The following is a 20098-nucleotide window of genomic DNA, read 5'->3' on the forward strand; positions in this document are numbered from 1 at the left end:
ATGAGTAGGTCATAATCTTGCTGGAGAGACCACAAGTGTGTGTGGAGCCAGCCTCCAGTGTGGGCTAAGTAGACTGATTTTTCACACCAGATCACCTGCCTCTTAGCTCTGTGCCCTCAGGGCAAGTTACTTAACCTTTTTGTTCCTCAGCTTCCACAAATGTAAAATGAGGATAATAATATTACTCCTTCTTCTTAAGTTGTTGATTGACAGGATTAAAAGAAGCCTAGAACAGTACTTGCACGTAAGTGCTATCTAAATGTTTTCTTCTCTCAGTAGAATGTAAGGTCCTCACAATTTGTTAAATAAACAGTTAATAGCTAGAGATTAGGGCTGTAAAGATTGCATTGAAAAATATGTGGACAGTATACTGCCGTATATGCTGTCGTTTTTAGGAATTCAAATGAGGGAAGAAACTAATATAGATTGTTGCATAATTTCTCTAACAATTACACAGGTAAGTTAGAGTTTGCACTGGATTCTGAAATTTGGATTGAATATTTGAAGGTAGAAACATGCTTATTAGGAAGTGAATAGGAGGGAAGCATAGGCTGTTTGGGTTTTATCAGGTATATTTTAGACCAGGAAATACTGGTTTCGTTACTCTAACTAGATTAGTCTTCACTGATATTATGAATTCATTTAATTTATTTGATTCAGCTCCAGAACTGCATAAAATTCCTGCAAATAGATTAAAAATGGAGATTAATCATGTTTATTATGTTTATGCTAATACTATATTAAGTAAAATTTGGAAGCTATTATTTTTTTTCATATTTTAGGGGTCAGTGTCACCAGTTGAAAGCTGAGTTTTTTTTAAAACACATTGATAATATTTTTCCTTTTATATTTTATAGGTAATTAATAATGCTTGTGCTACTCAAGCCATAGTAAGTGTGTTATTGAACTGTACTCATCAAGATGTCCATTTAGGAGAGACATTATCAGAGTTTAAAGAATTTTCACAAAGTTTTGATGCAGCTGTAAGTACAATCTTATTATTCCTAAAATATCCTGTTTGTGATGGTTCTTATTTTAATAGGCTACTTTTAAAACTTATTTCAGATGAAAGGTTTGGCGCTGAGTAATTCAGATGTCATCCGACAAGTGCACAACAGTTTTGCCAGGTACAGAGACTTTATATTAAATGAGTACAATATTTGCTGGCTTATCTTTGCCGATTTGTTTCTCACGGTTTTTCTGTTCCCTGTAGACAGCAAATGTTTGAGTTTGACGCTAAGACAGCAGCAAAAGAAGAAGATGCTTTTCACTTTGTCAGTTATGTTCCTGTTAATGGGAGACTGTATGAACTAGATGGATTAAGAGAAGGACCGATTGACTTAGGTAATGTAGTTCCTATTCCTGGCATTTCAATTTTGATGAAGAAAGAAGGATTGGATGTTCACCTTCATTTCACTGCCAGTGCTGTGTAGGTTTTGAAACAGGAGGTGATGTCCTTAAGCTCTTCAGTCTTTATGAAACTAAGTAACAGGCAGTGAGGACATGTTGACTACTGTAGTTTCATTGGGACCTTTAATTTTTTCCTATGAGAAAAGTGTTTTTAGTCCCGAGATTACACAATTTATTTTTGATTTTTCAGTTAACTTTTAAAAACTACTTCTCTGGTGCACGGTGATGACCCAGAGAGATGTTATGGGGAGGGAGGTGGGAGGGGGGTTCATGTTTGGGAACACATGTACACCCGTGGTGGATTCATGTCAATGCATGGGAAAACCAATACAGTATTGTAAAGTAAAATAAAATAAAAATAAAAATTAAAAAATAAATAAAAATAAAATAAAAACTACTTCTTTCAGTGAACTTAACTTGTCATTGATAAGAAATACAATCCCGTCCCTGTCATCTGTGTTAAAATATTTTCCCTTGGATTTAGATCTTTAAGAATCTCTGTAATTCAGTGTTCAACAGTCTATAGAAATGTTTTTCTTCAAAGCTTCTATTTAAATAGTGCAGTACCGTGCTGTCCTTTGTGCCAAAGGGTGGATTTGCCCTGATCCCACCCTAACTCCAGCCTTGAGCTCGTGATAAATGGTTATTGAGTGAGGCTGAGGTGGTTCTGATCTAGTAATGAACTAACAGACCCACAAGTTTAACTCCATATTTTACCTTGTTAAGTTTTCTTTGTCTCTTTTTAAAGTTCGGTTTAAGTTCAGTGAAACCTGTTTTTATGAAATCTAATGTTATTTGCTGTTCGCAAAACTTTATACTTCCAGAATGAAAAAAAAACATTTGCAGTTTTACTTTGCTTATTCTATTCTTAACTGCCTACACCCATGCCTGGAACCAATAGTTCATCTCATGCAGATTTACATGTTTAAAAATATTTATTTTTCTATGTTTCTTAAAGAAAATTAATAGAATGTTCTTTTAATTATGTAGAAGTTGATTTTCTCTGGTTGGGGGTTGATCTGATCTCTGCATTTTTTCTCTTGGCATCTGTCTGGCCACCCATTCTCTATTCATTGGATCCATCAGCTATAAAGGATGTAAACTATAAAACAGAACGGCCAGTTTTGCTACACAGCTGGTGGCTATGCTAAAATATAGGTCAAAAGGGAGGATTAAAACAACTGGGTAAAATCAGTTTTGCATTGTGTGTGGATTTTAGGTTTTTTTTTTTTTTTTCTATAGTTCTGATGGTGGGTAGTCAGATAAGGATTGAATCCCTATTTTGTCACTAACGTGAGTGGGCTTTTCTTAGCCCTCAGTTTCATCATCTGTAAAATGAAAGGCAGTCATCCTTATCTCACAGAGACAAGAATTTTAATGAAATAATTCCCTAATTCATTACTTTCTCAAACATTTGTCTAGCACCTCTAAGTGACACAATGTGACAATGCAAATTATGATAACATCATTTCCCTCTAATCATTCCTGAGAAAGGAAGGGTTGAAGCTTAACACAGTTATGCTAAAAAGCTTTTTACTATAATGAGTTTGCCAAAATATTAAAAAAAAGAGACTTTGAATAAACTTTTGAAATAATATTGATGTCAAATCTGATATAAATGCTTTTGCATTTCTTCCTAGGTGCATGCAATCAAGATGACTGGATCAGTGCAGTGAGGCCAGTCATAGAAAAAAGGATACAAAAGTAAATGCTCATCTTATCTCTTCGGCATAACGAACGTCCTCATTTTTAAAGATTTCTTTAAGCCTTTTTTTTAATTGTTGTTTTAGCAATACTTACCGAACTTTTTCTTTGGATTGGATTAATATGTTCAGGAAATCATACAGAAAAATCTCTAAATTCTACATAATAATAAGTTATCTTGTCTTTATAGGAGCTAAATATGCGCGTCTCTGTTTAGGTAGATACTTTATACAGTTATTTTGTGACATTTATTGCTTCAGGACTGTTTGTCTTTTTTATGAAATTAATTTTTTTGTTGAGATAATTATAGATTGACATTAAGTTATACAAATAATTCAGAGAGATCCTGTGTACCCTCTACCCTTCGGGAGGAACATCTTGTAAAACTGTGGTACAATGTCACAGGCAGATACTGACGCTGGCTGATATAGTCAAGATGCAGGATAATTCCATCACTGCAGTGGTTCTTCATGATGCCCTTTTATAGCTACAGCCACTACACCCCTGCTCTGCCACCCCTATCCTTAATCCCTAGTTCTATAATTTTTGTCACTTTAGGAGTATTACATAAATGAAATAATAAAATATGTGACCTTTTTGAATTGACTTTTTTCACCCAGTGTAATTCTTTGGAGATTCATCCAGGATATTTAGTATTGTCAATAGTACCTTCTTTTCTATAGAAGAGTAGTAGTCCATGGTATGGATAGTCTTTGTTTTATTTTTATTTTTTTGCCCATTCACTTATTAAAGGACATCTGGATTATTTTCTGGTTTTTGCTATTATGAATAAAGCTGCAGTAAACATTTGTGTACATATTTTTATGTGAACATAAATTTTTGTTTCTCTGAGATAATACCTAGCTGTATGGTAAATGCATGTTTAATTTTTTTTTAAAGAAATTGACAAACTCTTCCAGAGTGGCTGTACTATTTTATTTAACATTTCCACCTATAAGTGGAAATGTATAGTATAAGTGATCCAGTTTCTCCACAAACTAGCTAGGATTTGGTTTTGTGAAAATTTTTTATCTTAGCCATGTTAATAGGTGGGTAGTGATATTTCATTGTGGTTTTAATCTGCATTTCCCTAATGACTAATGTTGAAGATCACACCTTTTGTTTATTTTGTAATTGAATTGTTTGTTTTCTGACTGTTGAGCCTTGAGGTTCTTTATATACTCTTGATATCACCAGTCCTTCCTCAGACACTTGGGTGAAAACAGACTCTCCCGGTCCCATCGACTCATCCTTCCACTGTGGTCTTTCACAGAGCAAAAGCTCTCCATTCCAGCCAAGTCCAGTTTGTCAATTTTTCCCACTATGAATTTGTATTTTTGTTGTCCAACCTAAGAAATCTTTGTCTAGACCTAGGTCCCAAAGATTTTCCCCTTTTTCTCCTTAAGGGTTTATAGGATAATATTTTATGTACGAGTCTGTGATGTATTTTGAGTTAATTTTTGTTTGATGTCAAGTTAGGTCAAGGTTCATTTTTTTGCTTCATATTTTCAATTGGTTTAGCACCATTTGTTAAAAAAGGCTATCCTTTACTGAACTGCTCCTGCACCCTTGTAAAAAAAAAAAAATCCAGTTGGGCACATTTGTGTGGGTCTGTTTCTGGGTTCACTCTTCTGTTCCACTGATTTGTTTTTCTCCTCTCTGCAAGTACCTCACAGTCTTGATTGCTGTAGCTTTATTATAAGTCTTGAACTTTATTCTTTTTCTTTAAAGTTGTTTTAACTGTTATAGTTATTTTGCTCTCCATGTAAATTATAGTGTAATTTTGTATCTACAAAAGTTCTTGTTGGGCTATTGATAGGAATTGTGTCAAACATCAATTTTAGGAGAATTGGTATTTTTTTTTAACTCAGCTGAGTCTTCCAATCCATGAGCATGATATGACCGTCCATTTACTTGGATCTTTAATTTCTTTCATCAGCATTTTGTGGTTTTTAGCATACTAATTCCATACATATTTTTCAGATTTATACCCCAAGTAGATCATGTTCTTTTGACTGATAATGAATGATACTATATTTTAATTTTTAATTTCCATGTGATCATTGTTAGTGTATAGAAATAAAGTTTAATTTTTTTTCTTTCTTTGTCTTGTATCCTTCAACCTTGCTGAACTCATCCACCAGCTTTAGAAGCTTTTTGTTAATTCCTTGGCATTTTCTACATAGATTATTAGGTCATTTGCAAATAGAGACAGTTTTGAATTTGCCTGTTTCTAATTTTGGTTTTATCAGTTTTTAAAGCTTTATATATTTTTGCAGGTCTGTTGTTTTGTGCATGAACACTTATGATCACTATTTCATTGTGGTGGATTGACATTTTTACCATTACACAGTGCTGTCCTGCTCTAGTAATTTTCTTTCCTCTGAAGTTTACTTTATCTCCAGTTCATAGTCTTTTCTTTCAGCATTTGAGAAATATTATGCCACTCCTTCTGGTCTCCATGGTTTCTGCTGATAAATTAAGTTATTCAGTGTGTTTTCACCCTGTAGATATGGTTAACTGTATTTAACTTTATTCCTAGGTATTTTATTCTTTTTGAAGTAATTGTACATGGAATTTTTTTCTTGGCTTGTTTTTCTGATAGTTCGTTATTAGTGTATAGAAATGCAGTAGTTTTTATTAGCTGTTAAAACTATTGGGATTCCCTGGTGGCTCAGACAGCTCTAATAGTTTTCTGATAGAGTTTTTAGGGCATTTTGTATTTAGTTTCATGTCATCGGCAGATAGTGAGTTTTGCTTCTTTCCAATTTGGATGCCTTTTATTTCTTTTTATTGTATGGTTGCTGTGGCTAGGACTTCTAATACTGTATTGAATAAAAGTGGTGAGAGTAGGCATCCGTGTCTTGTTCCTGATCTTAGAGGAAAAGCTTTTTAGCTTTGCACCATTGAGTATGATGTTAGCAGTAAGCTTGGCCCTTACTGTGTTGAGATATGTTCTGTCTATATCTTTGTTAAAGAGTTTTTAATCATGAGTGGATATTGAATTTTGTCAAATAGTTTTTCTGCCTCTATTGAGATGATCATGTGATTTCTCCCCTTTGTTTTGTTGATGCAGTTATCACATTGATTGATTTGTGTATGTTGAACCATCTTTACATCCCTAGAATAAATCCCACTTGATCTTTTTAATGTATTGTTGAATTCAGTTTACTAATATTTTATTGAGAGTTTTTCTATATGTGTTCACCAGGGATATTGGCTTGTAATTTTCTTTATCTGAAGTGTCTCTGATTTTTGTATCAGGGTAATGCCATACTCAGAATGAGTTTGGAAGTATTCCATCCTCTTAATTTTTTTAAGAATAGTTTGAGAAATATAAATATTAATATTAGCTGTTCTTTAAATGTTGGTTAAAATTCCCCTGTGAAGTCATCTGGTCTTGGATTTTGTGTGTTGGGATTTTTTTTTTTTTTTTTGCATTACTGATTGAACTATTGTTATTGTTTGTTGTTTAGTCTTTAAGTCATGTCTGACTCTGTTGCAATCCCATGTAGCCTGCCAGGATCTTCTGTCCATGCGATTTTTCAAGCAAGAAAATTAGAGTGGGTTGTCATTTCCTTCTCCAGGGGATTTCCCAACCCAGGTATCAAACCCACGTCTCCTGCATTGGCAGGCATATTCTTTACCACTGAGCCACCAGGGAAACACTACTCATTCAATTATATGACTAGTAATCAGTCTATTCAGATTTTCTGTTTCTTCCTGATTCAGTCTTAGAAGGTTGTTTCTAGGAATTTATCCATTTGTTGGCATATCATTTTTCATAGTATTCTCTTATGATTGTATTTTTGTAATATTGGTTGTAATGTCTGCTCTTTACGAAGGTTTTCTTAAAATACCAGTTTTTATGGTTAGCTGATTGGTAGATTTGTGTTTACCCCAGAAAATAAGGGAGTAATCAAAATAGGTTATCTTAGTTATAACAGTGTTACGTTTCTTTATTACATTATAAACTGTCATTTTTTCTTAGGTACAGTGAAGGTGAAATTCGATTTAACTTAATGGCTATTGTGTCTGACAGAAAAATGATATATGAACAGAAGATAGCAGAGTTACAAAGACAACTTGCTGAGGTTTGTAGCCATGTGTTTTATGTACAGAGTTCTAGTTATTCTCTCAGGGAAACTATTTTCTTTTCTTTCCTTCCTTCCTTTCTTTTTCTAAAATATAGATTTAATCAAGTATCCTGAGTGGTGGTTAAGATAATGCACCCTGGAGTCAGGCTTCCTAGATTCAGCTCCTGCCTTTGCCACTTAGTGAAAGTATGATTTTGAATGTATTTCTTCGTGCCTCAGTTTCTTCATGTAAAGTGAAAATAATAGTCTTTACCTTAAATGTTGTTGTGAAAAATAACTGAGGTATACATATATATATATATATATATATATATACACACACACACACACACACACAAACCACTTCAAAAAAGTGACGGGCAAATAGTATGTACTAAATAAGTGTTCACAATTAACTGTTTACTGTAATTTTATTATATAAGCAAGTTAGAATATATTTGTTACAGAATTAATTGGACACATTAGAGTCACATGTAATCTTTATTATTCCTTACAATGATTATCTTTCTAGTAAATATGATTGGCAAAGAGAATTAGTAATAGACAAAGACTTCCGTTTACATTTCTTTGATCACATTTTCCTGAGTATGTTTAAGCACATTTATTCTATAGCTAACAGAAGATTGTAACAATTCAGTACATTATACAATGGATGGTTTTTAGTTAAAAATTCATACATATTGTAGAACACAAAAATGTGAGGAAATACTATTTCTTTCTTATACTTACTTATAGGCTCTAAATAAGTATTTCTTTCATCCTTTAATATTATAGTTACTAAGCTGATATTCCATCACCAATATTAAGATCAAAATTGCAAAATGGGGGGGTGGTCCTAAGATGGCAGAGGAATAGGACGGGGAGACCACTTTCTCCCCCACAAATTCATGAAAATAACATTTAAACTCTGAGTAAATTCCACAAAACAACTTCTGAATGCTGGCAGAAGACGTCAGGAACACAGAAAATCAGCCCATTGTCTTCGAAAGGAGATGTTTTATCAACGGTGCTGTATAGAAGGAGAAGTCTTGAGACTACTGTAAAAATAAGACTGAAAACCAGAAGCAGGAGGCTTAAGTCAAAACCCTGAGAACACCAGAGAACTCCTGACTCTTGGAAACATTAATTGACAGGAGCTTATCAAATGCCTCTGTACCTACACTGAAACCAAGCACCAACCAAGGGCCAGCAAGTTCCAGAGCAAGACATACCATGCAAATTCTCCAGCAACACAAGAACACAGCCCTGAGCTCCAATATACAGGCTGCCCAAAGTTACTCCAAAACCACTGACATCTCATAACTCATTACTTGACACTTCATTGCACTCCAGAGAGAAGAAATCCAGCTCCACCCACCAGAACACCGACACAAGCTTCCCTAACCAAGAAACCTTGACAAGCCACCTGTACAACCCCAACCACAGCGAGGAAACTCCACAATAAAGAGAACTCCACAAACTGCCAGAATACAGAAAGGACACCCCAAACTCAGCAATATAAACAAGATGAAGAGACAGAGGAATACCCAGCAGGTAAAGGAACAGGATAAATGCCCACCAAACCAAACAGAAGAGGAAGAGATAAAGAATCTACCTGATAAAGAATTCTGAATAATGATAGTGAAAATGATCCAAAATCTTGAAATCAAAATGGAATCACAGATAAATGGCCTGGAGACAGGGATTGAGAAGATGCAAGAAAGGTTTAACAAGGACCTAGAAGAAATAAAAAAGTCAATATATAATGAATAATGCAATAAATGAGATCAAAAACACTCTGGAGGCAACAAATAGTAGAATAATGGAGGCAGAAGATAGGATTAGTGAAGTAGAAGATAGAATGGTAGAAATAAATGAATCAGAGAGGAAAAAAGAAAAACGAATTACAAGAAATGAGGACAATCTCAGAGACCTCCATGACAGTGTTAAACGCCCCAATATTCGAATCATAGGAGTCCCAGAAGAAGAAGACAAAAAGAAAGACCATGAAAAAATACTTGAGGAGATAGAAAACTTCCCTAAAATGGGGAAGGAAATAATCACCCAAGTCCAAGAAACGCAGAGAGTCCCAAACAGGCTAAACCCAAGGTGAAACACCGCAAGACACATATTAATCAAATTAACAAAGATCAAACACAAAGAACAAATGTTAAAAGCAGCAAGGGAAAAACAACAAATAACACACAAGGGGATTCCCATAAGGATAACAGCTGATCTTTCAATAAAAACTCTTCAAGCCAGGAGGGAATGGCAAGACATACTTAAAGTGATGAAAGAAAATAACCTACAGCCCAGATTACTGTACCCAGCAAGGATCTCATTCATATATGAAGGAGAAATCAAAAGCCCTACAGACAAGCAAAAGCTGAGAGAATTCAGCACCACCAAACCAGCTCTCCAACAAATGCTAAAGGATATTCTCTAGACAGGAAACACAAAAAGGGTGTATAAACTCGAACCCAAAACAATAAAGTAAATGGCAACGGGATCATACTTAGCAATAATCACCTTAAACGTAAATGGGTTGAATGCCCATATCAAAAGACAAAGACTGGCTGACTGGATAAAAAAACAAGACCCCTATATATGTTGTCTACAAGAGATCCACCTCAAAACAGTGGACACATAGAGACTGAAAGTGAAGGGCTGGAAAAAGATTTTCCATGCAAACAGAGACCAAAAGAAAGCAGGAGTAGCAATATTCATATCAGATAAAATAGACTTTAAAACAAAGGCTGTGAAAAGAGACAAAGAAGGACACTACATAATGATCAAAGGATCAATCCAAGAAGATATAACAATTATATATGCACCTAACATAGGAGCAGTGCAATATGTAAGACAAACGCTAACAAGTATGAAAGGGGAAATTAACAATAACACAATAATAGTGGGAGATTTTAATACCCCACTCACACCTATGGATAGATCAACTAAACAGAAAATTAACAAGGAAACACAAACTTTAAACGGCACAATAGAACGGTTAGGCCTAATTGATATCTATAGGACATTTCACCCCAAAACAATGAATTTCACTTTTTTCTCAAGCGCACACGGAACCTTCTCCAGGATAGATCACATCCTGGGCCATAAATCTAGCCTTGGTATATTAAAAAAAATTGAAATCATTCCAAGCATCTTTTCTGACCACAATGCAGTAAGATTAGATCTCAATTACAGGAGAAAAACTATTAAAAATTCCAACATATGGAGGCTGAACAACACGCTGCTGAATAACCAACAAATCACAGAAGAAATCAAAAAAGAAATCAAAATATGCATAGAAACGAATGAAAATGAAAACACAAAAACCCAAAACCTGTGGGACACTGGAAAAGCAGTGCTAAGGGGAAAGTTCATAGCGATACAGGCATACCTCAAGAAACAAGAAAAAAGTCAAATAAATAACCTAACTCCACACCTAAAGCAACTAGAAAAGGAAGAACTTAAGAACCCCAGGGTTAGTAGAAGGAAAGGGGTTAGTAGAAGGAAAGAAACCTTAAAAATTAGGGCAGAAATAAATGCCAAAGAAAGAGAGACCATAGCAAAAATCAAAAAAGCCAAAAGCTGGTTCTTTGAAAGGATAAATAAAATTGACAAACCATTAGCCAGACTCATCAAGAAACAAAGAGAGAAAAATCAAATCAATAAAATTAGAAATGAAAATGGAGAGATCACAACAGACAACACAGAAATACAAAGGATCATAAGAGACTACTATCAGCAATTATATGCCAAAAAATGGACAACATGGAAGAAATGGACAAATTCTTAGAAAAGTACAACTTTCCAAAACTGAACCAGGAAGAAATAGAAAATCTTAACAGACCCATCACAAGCACGGAAATTGAAATTGTAATCAGAAATCTTCCAGCAAACAAAAGCCCAGGTCCAGACGGCTTCACAGCTGAATTCTACCAAAAATTTAGAGAAGAGCTAACACCTATTCTATTCAAACTCTTCCAGAAAATTGCAGAGGAAGGTAAACTTCCAAACTCACCCTAATACCAAAACCTGACAAAAATGCCACAAGGAAAGAAAACTACAGGCCAGTATCACTGATGAACATAGATGCAAAAATCCTTAACAAAATTCTAGCAATCAGAATCCAGCAACACATTAAAAAGATCATACACCATGACCAAGTGGGCTTTATCCCAGGGATGCAAGGATTCTTCAGTATCCACAAATCAATCAATGTAATTCACCACATTAACAAATTGAAAAAATCCATATGATTATCTCAATAGATGCAGAGAAAGCCTTTGACAAAATTCAACATCCATTTATGATAAAAACTCTCCAGAAAGCAGGAATAGAAGGAACATACCTCAACATAATAAAAGCTATATATGACAAACCCAAAGCAAACATTATCCTCAATGGTGAAAAATTGAAAGCATTTCCCCTAAAGTCAGGAACAAGACAAGGGTGCCCACTCTCACCAATGCTATTCAACATAGTTTTGGAAGATTTGGCCACAGCAATCAGAGCAGAAAAAGAAAAGGAATCCAAATTGGAAAGGAAGAAGTAAAACTCTCACTGTTTGCCAATGACATGATCCTCTACATAGAAAACCTTAAAGACTCCACCAGAAAATAACTAGAGCTAATCAATGAATATAGTAAAGTTGCAGAATAAAAAGTCAAGACACAGAAATCCCTTGCATTCCTATACACTAATAATGAGAAAATAGAGAAATTAAGAAAGCAATTCCATTCACCATTGCAACAAAAAGAATAAAATACTTAGGAATATACCTAAAGAAAATAAAGACCTATATATAGAAAACTGTAAAACACTGGTGAAAGAGATCAAAGAGGACACTAATAGATGGAGAAATATACCATGTTCATGGATCGGAAGAATCAATATAGTGAAAATGAGTATGCTACTCAAAGCAATTTATAGATTCAATGCAATCCTTATCAAGCTACCAATGGTATTTTTCACAGAGCTAGAACAAATAATTTCACAATTTGTATGGAAATACAAAAAACCTCGAATAGCCAAAGCAATCTTGAGAAAGAAGAATGGAACTGGAGGAATCAACCTGCCTGACTTCAGGCTCTACTACAAAGCCACAGTCATCAAGACAGTATGGTACTGGCACAAAGACAAAAATATAGATCAATGGAACAAAATAGCCCAGAGATAAATCCACACACCTATGGACACCTTATCTTTGACAAAGGAGGCAAGGATATACAATGGATTAAAGACAATCTCTTTGGTGCTGAGAAAACTGGTCAACCACTTGTAAAAGGATGAAACTAGAACACTTTCTAACACCATACACAAAAATAAACTCAAAATGGATTAAAGATCTAAACGTAAGACCAGAAACTATAAAGCTCCTAGAGGAGAGCATAGGCAAAACCCTCTCTGACATACATCACAGCAGGATCCTCTATGACCCACCTCCCAGAATATTAGAAATAAAAGCAAAAATAAACAAATGGGACCTAATTAAACTTAAAAGCTTCTGCACAACAAAGGAAACTATAAGCAAGGTGAAAAGACAGCCTTCTGAATGGGAGAAAATAATAGCAAATGAAGCAACTGACAAACAACTAACTCAAAAATATACAAGCAACTCCTGCAGCTCAATTCCAGAAAAATAACCCAATCAAAAAGTGGGCCAAAGAACTAAATAGACATTTCTCCAAAGAAGACATACACATGGCTAACAAACACATGAAAAGATGCTCAACATCACTCATTATCAGAGAAATGCAAATCAAAACCACAATAAGGTACCATTTCATGCCAGTCAGAATGGCTGTGATCCAAAAGTCTGCAATCAATAAATGCTGAAGAGGGTGTGGAGAAAAGGGAACCCTCTTACACTGTTGGTGGGAATGCAAATTAGTACAGCCACTATGGAGTACAGTGTGGAGATTCCTTAAAAAACTGGAAATAGAACTACCTTATGACCCAGCAATACCACTGCTGGGCATACACACCGAGGAAACCAGAATTGAAAGAGACGCATGTACCCCAATGTTCATTGCAGCACTGTTTATAATAGCCAGGACATGGGAGCAACCTAGATGTCCATCAGCAGATGAATGGATAAGAAAGCTGTGGTACATATACACAATGGAGTATTATTTAGCCATTCAAAAGAATACATTTGAATCAGTTCTAATGAGGTTGATGAAACTGGAGCCTATTATACAGAGTGAAGTAAGCCAGAAAGAAAAACGCCAATACAGTATACTAACGCATATATATGAATTTAGAAAGATGGTAATGATAATCCTGTATGCGAGACAGCAAAAGAGACACAGATATATAGAACAGTCTTTTGGACTCTGTGGGAGAGGGCGAGGGTGGGATGATTTGGGAGAATGGCATTGAAATATGTAGAATATCATGTATGAAACGAATCGCCAGTCCAGGTTCAATGCATGATACAGGATGCTTGGGGCTGGTGCACTGAGACGATCCAGAGGGATGTTACAGGGAGGGAGGAGGAAGGGGGGTTCAGGATGGGGAACGTGTACACCTTGGCGGATTCATGTTGATGTATGGCAAAACCAATACAATATTGTAAAGTAATTAACCTGCATTTAAAATAAATAAATTTATATAAAAAAATAAAATTACAACTCAAAAAAAAATTGCAAAATGACTGTACTGTGTTTATCATCTAAAAATGTTTTAGAGTTAAGCCTCAGTTATTAGGGTGTGCTATTCTTTTTCTTTTCCCCAAGGAGGAACCCATGGATACAGATCAGGGCAGTAATATGTTAAGTGCTATTCAGTCAGAGGTTGCCAAAAATCAGATGCTTATTGAAGAGGAAGTACAGAAGTTAAAAAGATACAAGGTAAGTGTTTCTCTTTTGTTCTTTAATGTTGTAACATAGAGTAGTGTATTTTGATGTGAATGTATATTGCTGCTTGATTGCTCCTCTCCCCATCACTTACATGTTTTCAGAATGTGTTGATCTGCCTGGCACCATACAGAGGTAACTAGTAAGGTTTCTTTCCTTTTAATTTTTTTTGAAGTATTTTGATGAACAGATATTTAACACATCTTTTGCTAATGCTCCGGAGAAGGCAATGGCACCCCACTCCAGTACTCTTGCCTGGAAAATCCCATGGACGGAGGAGCCTGGTAGGCTGCAGTCCATGGGGTCGCTAAGGGTCGGACAAGACTGAGCGACTTCCCTTTCACTTTTCACTTTCCTGCATTGGAGAAGGAAATGGCAACCCACTCCAGTGTTCTTGCCTGGAGAATCCCAGGGATGGGGGAGCCTGGTAGGCTGCCGTCTATGGGGGGTTGCACAGAGTCGAACACGACTGAAGAGACTTAGCAGCAGCAGTTGCTAATGTTCACTGCAGTTATTTTTAATGCTCAAATTAACCCCATCTTTGACCGTTAGGAGCCACATCAGACTGTCTCCCAAGTTCTTTGGATGTGACTATCTTCATGTCTGATAGCTTCCTTGCTTCCTAGCATGACAAGATGTTTCGGACTCTTATCTTGTACATTTCCTGCTGCAGACTTGAAATTGGCCACTTTTTCAAGAAGTCCTGAGTGCTTTTGGTGAGAAATGGTGTTTAGAAACTATTAGCAACCATTGGTTGCTCAGGGTGCTTAGCGATATTGATTCTTCATTATTTCCAGGACTTTTCAGAGCTAGGAAATACATTTTTACTTGTTTCTTGTTTTATCTTTGAAGAGAAAATACAATTTGAATTCATGTTAATACTCAAGCTAGGGATTAAAGGGCTTTATATTTGAAGTTAAGCATTTGTTGTCTTTTCAGTTGAAAATCTTGGTTTCTATCAGCATTAACATAATTACTTGCTTGCTTTGTGTTATCTGTATAAAAAGGTTCAGAATAGCCATGCCAGTAGTGTTAACAACTGAGAAGTGTTCTCGTAATTTTTTTCCTTAGGATATATTTCATTTTCAATGTATAATCAAACTAGCATATTTTAAAATTCACTTGAAAAAATTTTCTCTTGGTGTCATTCTGTTATATACCTGGGTTCATTTTTTAAATTTTCTTTCCAATTTTTTTAGGGTTTAAAAATTTTTAAATTATGTCAACCATTATATAACTCAGGATCAAATACTAAGCAAGCTTATCTTCAATTATGTCATTTTTCTTCATTTGCAGTCTGTCTGATAAACTTTTTTCAGAGATGGAGAAGAGTGAAGGAAACTTTTAATTTTGTAGGATGTTGGAAACAGTGCTTAGGTGATCTATCACGTTTGTCACAGTAGAAAAAGCAGTTTTTCATCTGAAGCTCAGTTGAGGGCAGGGATTGTTCTTCTTTCTGTTGTTTACCATAGTCTGAGAATGCTGCTTTGTTACGTACTTAACAGCCAACAATGTGATTGTTAAAATACATGGACCCTGGGCAAGTAGGATTTCTTTAGGTGGAGGTGGTAGGAGCTGGCTCCAGAGTGTTCCAGACAGGAAAAAGAAGGGCCAAATTCATGGAGACAGGAAAGTAAGGGATGAAAGCTTGAATGTTATCTTCTCTTTTCAGTTCAGTTCAGTCGGTTAATTGTGCCCTACTCTTTGCAACCCCATGAATCACAGCACGCCAGGCCTCCCTGTCCATCACCAACCCCCATAGTTCACTCAAACGCACATCCATCGAGTCTGTGATGCCATCCAGCCATCTCATCCTCTGTCGTCCCCTTCTCCTCCTGCCTTCTCTTATTATGTGGTATTAAAAAACTGCCTACTATTTATGTATTCTGGTGTAGTGTTGTTACATAGTTAACTAATTTTTCATATTTGCCTTAAGTATAACACTGAGTTTTAGAATGTTTGCTTTGTTTGAGAATGCTTTGTTCAAAAATTGGGCTAAAGAATTTAGCCAAAAAGATTTCTCAGACCAGATATAAAATGAACATGCTAAAATTTTATTTACTTCATTAATTGAGCAAACCTGTAAGATGTCACAACTAGTTCAAAGGAGAAATCAAAGAAGCTCAAATTTATATGAACTGTAGGAATGCTGAAATGAATTTGCAGAAGATGGTAACTTTTTTTTTTCCCTATGGAAAGGGAAGTAAATTGAACCTCTACCAGACAGTGACAGGCTGCAATCACGTAACTTGGGAGAGTGTAGACAATGCATAGTTACCCACCGGAGCACCGATTTTTCCCTACAGCTTTTCCCTTTTTGGTAAAAAATAATCAAAGATAGATTGTTCTTAATCACACAATAAAACTGGTCTTATTAAGTGTGGCCTTATTGTTTGTATAGGTGTAGTAGCAGGAGTGTTAATTTATCTTGTAGGCCTTCTTAGTTTGCTTTCATGAGTTATGTTTTCATAGATTATCTCAGATTAGACTCTTAAAAGCCTCTGTTGTTTGCTAAGCCAAGAGTAGGATGCTGTACCCCAGAGAACTCTCTCCACATATTTTATTTTAATTAATCTTTATTCTCAGTGGCGATGGAAATCTCATTATTTCTAATGCTTTTTTTATGATAATAGAGGATTTTCTTTCATTTCTATTTTGAGCTGGATCCAAAAATTAAAATATCAGAAGCTTAGTGAAAATAGTGTGGTTTGGTGTGTGTTTTATTTTCAGATTGAAAATATCAGAAGGAAGCACAATTATCTGCCATTCATTATGGAATTGTTAAAGACTTTAGCAGAACACCAGCAGTTAATACCACTAGTAGAAAAGGTAAGTCTTTTACTGGTGAGTACTTAGAGTCTCCAAAAAATGTTACTTGACTTGAGTAGAGATAAAATTTGTTGAAGCTTTGCTTTTACTTACTTGTTTTTCAGCTTGAGAAATGCTGGGTCAGTGTCATATTGCAAAATAAAAATAAGGAATTGCTTTGTTGCTTTAGTGTTCCGGAATCCTTAATGTTACGAATTCAGATTGTGCCATATTAGAATGAAATTTAAAACATCTTTCTTTCTGTAGCTGAAAACAAATTATTAACTTTAATTATTGAAGTAATAATGTTTCTCATTTAATTTAGCAAAAATTTGAATTATCATAGAATTTAGAACTAAAATGAGCATTGAAAGGGGGAAGAAGCATAACCTAGCCTGAGAAATAGGTTTCCTTATTCCCAACCTATTACCCTTTGCACTAAGGGAAAACTACTATAGGTTAGTGAAAAATTCTGATTACTAGGATTTTTTTCTTCGATATAATGCACTTTAAGAAAAATTTTGAATAAATGAAGTATAGTTGTTTTTTAAGTTTATACAGTGTTTATGAAAGTGACCGCTGGATACTCATTTATTTATTTATTTATTTATTTTTGATTGGAGGATGGTTGCTTTACAATGTTGTATTGGTTTCTGTGACACAGCATAGATCTCTTTACAACACTTGGTACCTGGCCCCTCCTCAGGAAATCTGGTTTAGGGAGGGAATCTGTCATAAGTTCTCCCCAGGGATTCTAATGAAGCCGGTCTGTTTACCACATTTTGAGAAGACACTACTAGGGAAGTACAATTTTGGACTGTTAACTTAAAGACCAGAATACATTGTAGATGTTTTTTCACAAAGTTCATGAAGCACAGATACATTTCAACCCAACTGTTTGGTGCAATCATGAAATCTGAATAATTCGAGATGTGTGTTCAGGTTTTTGTGTATACTTTATTATATAGATCCTGAACATGCTATGTGCTGTGCTTAGTTGCTCAGGTGTGTCCAATTCTTTGGGACCCCATGGACTGCAGCCCGCCAGACTCTGTCCATGGGGATTCTCTAGGCAAGAGTATTGGAGTGGGTTGCCCTCCTCCAGGTTATCTTCCCAACCCAGAGATCAAAGCCAGGTCTTCCGTATTGCAGGTGAATTCTTTACTGTATGAGCCACCAGGGAAGCCCAAGGATACTGCAGTGGGTAGCCATCCCTTTTCCAGGGGAACTTCCTGACCCAGGAATTGAACCACGGTCTCCTGCATTGGCAGGCGGATTCTTTACCAGCTGAGCTACCAGGAAAGCTTGAATTATCAAGGAATTCTGAAGCACCTGAACATATGCTTCAGCTTTTAGCATTAAAAGTAAAATTGTTGCAGGAACACTGCTAAATCTTCTCTTTACCCATATAGATTTTTTTCTATTCATATATCTCAAGGTAGTAAAAATCATAAAAGTCCAAGATGCGAAACTAATTTTTAAAGGCTTAGAAACAATTAGGGTGCTGTAATCCTCAGGATTGCCTGATTAACTGAGTATCTAGATATTAATATTCTTTACATGAAACACTGTGAAATATTTCTCTGTCGAAAATACTAGAATATAGACTGCTGTGGCAAATTGTATGATATATCAGGTATTAAACATAGATAAATATTATCAGGGACCAGACAAATACTTTAGAGAAATTTTAAATGTATGTATTTTGCTTTAAAATTGGTCTGTGAGTAAACTTTTTTGTGCAACTTAAGAATAGGACCATTTTTATTTGACTTTAATGACAGTATATTTCCATAATTTTTTTTAAAGTACAGTTAAAACAGCCTTTCAGCTTTTTCATTAGAACCATAATTCTTTAGTTCACATTATTTTGGACACAGGGTGGCAGTATATGAATGCCTAGTGTTATTGGAATACCCACCCAGTCTTTTTTTCATTTGTATTTGTTTTACTGAAAGAGTAGTTACTGACTTTCTTGTTCTTTGACTAATAATACTGCACAGGCAATATTGAGATACATTTATTTCTTGTATATATGCACCATCTGTTATGTGCATAGATTCTGAAGGGAATTCAGATTCATTATTTGATTAAAGTTTTTGAGATGTTTTGATTATCCAACACTTATCTAACTGAAACTGTATTTGAGGCGGTCTGTTAAAGTCAACAGATGTACGCATAATTAAGACACATTTCTGTCTTAAGTAACCTAGTTGGGGAGAGGGTAGGAATACATAATTATAGTACTGTGCTGTATAGTATTATTCAGATAAGTGCCAGAATAAAGTCATGCTAGAGATTCTGGGGGAAGCACAGTGTAGCTCCTAAATATTAACTTTATGCCATTTAAAATTTCACAACCTCAAATTTTTAAATCTGTTGTTAGAATTAGATGCTTAATTTCTACCAGTGAATCAGCTTCTTTAGTACAAATATATTTTTGTTCATCTTATTTTGAAAAATCATATTTATTGAAATATCAGTTTCTGCTGATAACTACAAATGTTAAAAATTAAAAACAACAGATCAAGATTAAATTTTATAGTTATATCCAATATAAAGATTTCAGTAGTGAAAATTACTTATATAAGTAACACTTCTAAGAAAAAATTACATGTAGAGTTCAGAAATGGATTATTACATTGAAACTCACACCTCTTCCCCACAATGCCAAGTGGAAGAAAAATTAGGGATGAAGTGTGGAAGGGGTGGAAGGAACCGAACAGGAAGGTGTGGCTACTCTTGGCTGTGTTGCTAAGAGAAAGCTGTCCAGGATCAGATTTCTGAGAACAGCAGCATTTACTTACTGCCTGTGATGGCTTGGAAATATTGAAGCTGTGAAAATCTGTTCATTTTACAAAATAATAAAGAGTGCAGACTTTGATTCTCCCAAGGGCCTATGCCTTTAATGAATTAGTTTAAGGTCTTGCCTGATAAGTATTCTTGTTCTGTGAAGCTTCTGTTCTTATCTGATGACTTCATTGAGTGTATGTTAAATAAAAACTGCTCAGGAGGTAATATAAAAATGTATAGTTATAAAATTTCTTGTGCCATACATCAAATCTGTTCCTTAAACTATGAAATAAAATCAGCAGATTAACATTTCACTTGTGAAACTTTTACTTATTCACATATACTTATAATTCTTTAAAAATTTTATCCCAACTTTTATATGTGTTTCTGAATCATTTTCTGTCTCAGGTTTTTAGCAACCACCAATACCGACCATAATTTAAA

The 20098-nt window shown here is 35.1% G+C and overlaps 1 protein-coding gene across 2 annotated transcripts in view; it reads left to right on the plus strand.

The window, feature by feature from the left end:
• Positions 1–20098, plus strand: part of UCHL5 (ubiquitin C-terminal hydrolase L5) — a 48846-nt gene that overhangs the window by 24524 nt on the left and 4224 nt on the right. The window contains exons 4-10 of one of the 2 annotated variants that reach the window (XM_068985622.1): positions 858–983; positions 1066–1127; positions 1214–1344; positions 3051–3114; positions 7106–7208; positions 13934–14047; positions 16784–16882. In XM_068985622.1, the coding sequence (XP_068841723.1) occupies positions 858–983; positions 1066–1127; positions 1214–1344; positions 3051–3114; positions 7106–7208; positions 13934–14047; positions 16784–16882 (699 nt within the window). The remainder of the gene's footprint in view (positions 1–857; positions 984–1065; positions 1128–1213; positions 1345–3050; positions 3115–7105; positions 7209–13933; positions 14048–16783; positions 16883–20098) is intronic. The other variant, XM_068985623.1, reaches the window with a different exon arrangement.

Source organism: Capricornis sumatraensis, chromosome 14, assembly GCF_032405125.1.
Source record: "Capricornis sumatraensis isolate serow.1 chromosome 14, serow.2, whole genome shotgun sequence".
NCBI lineage: Eukaryota > Metazoa > Chordata > Mammalia > Artiodactyla > Bovidae > Capricornis > Capricornis sumatraensis.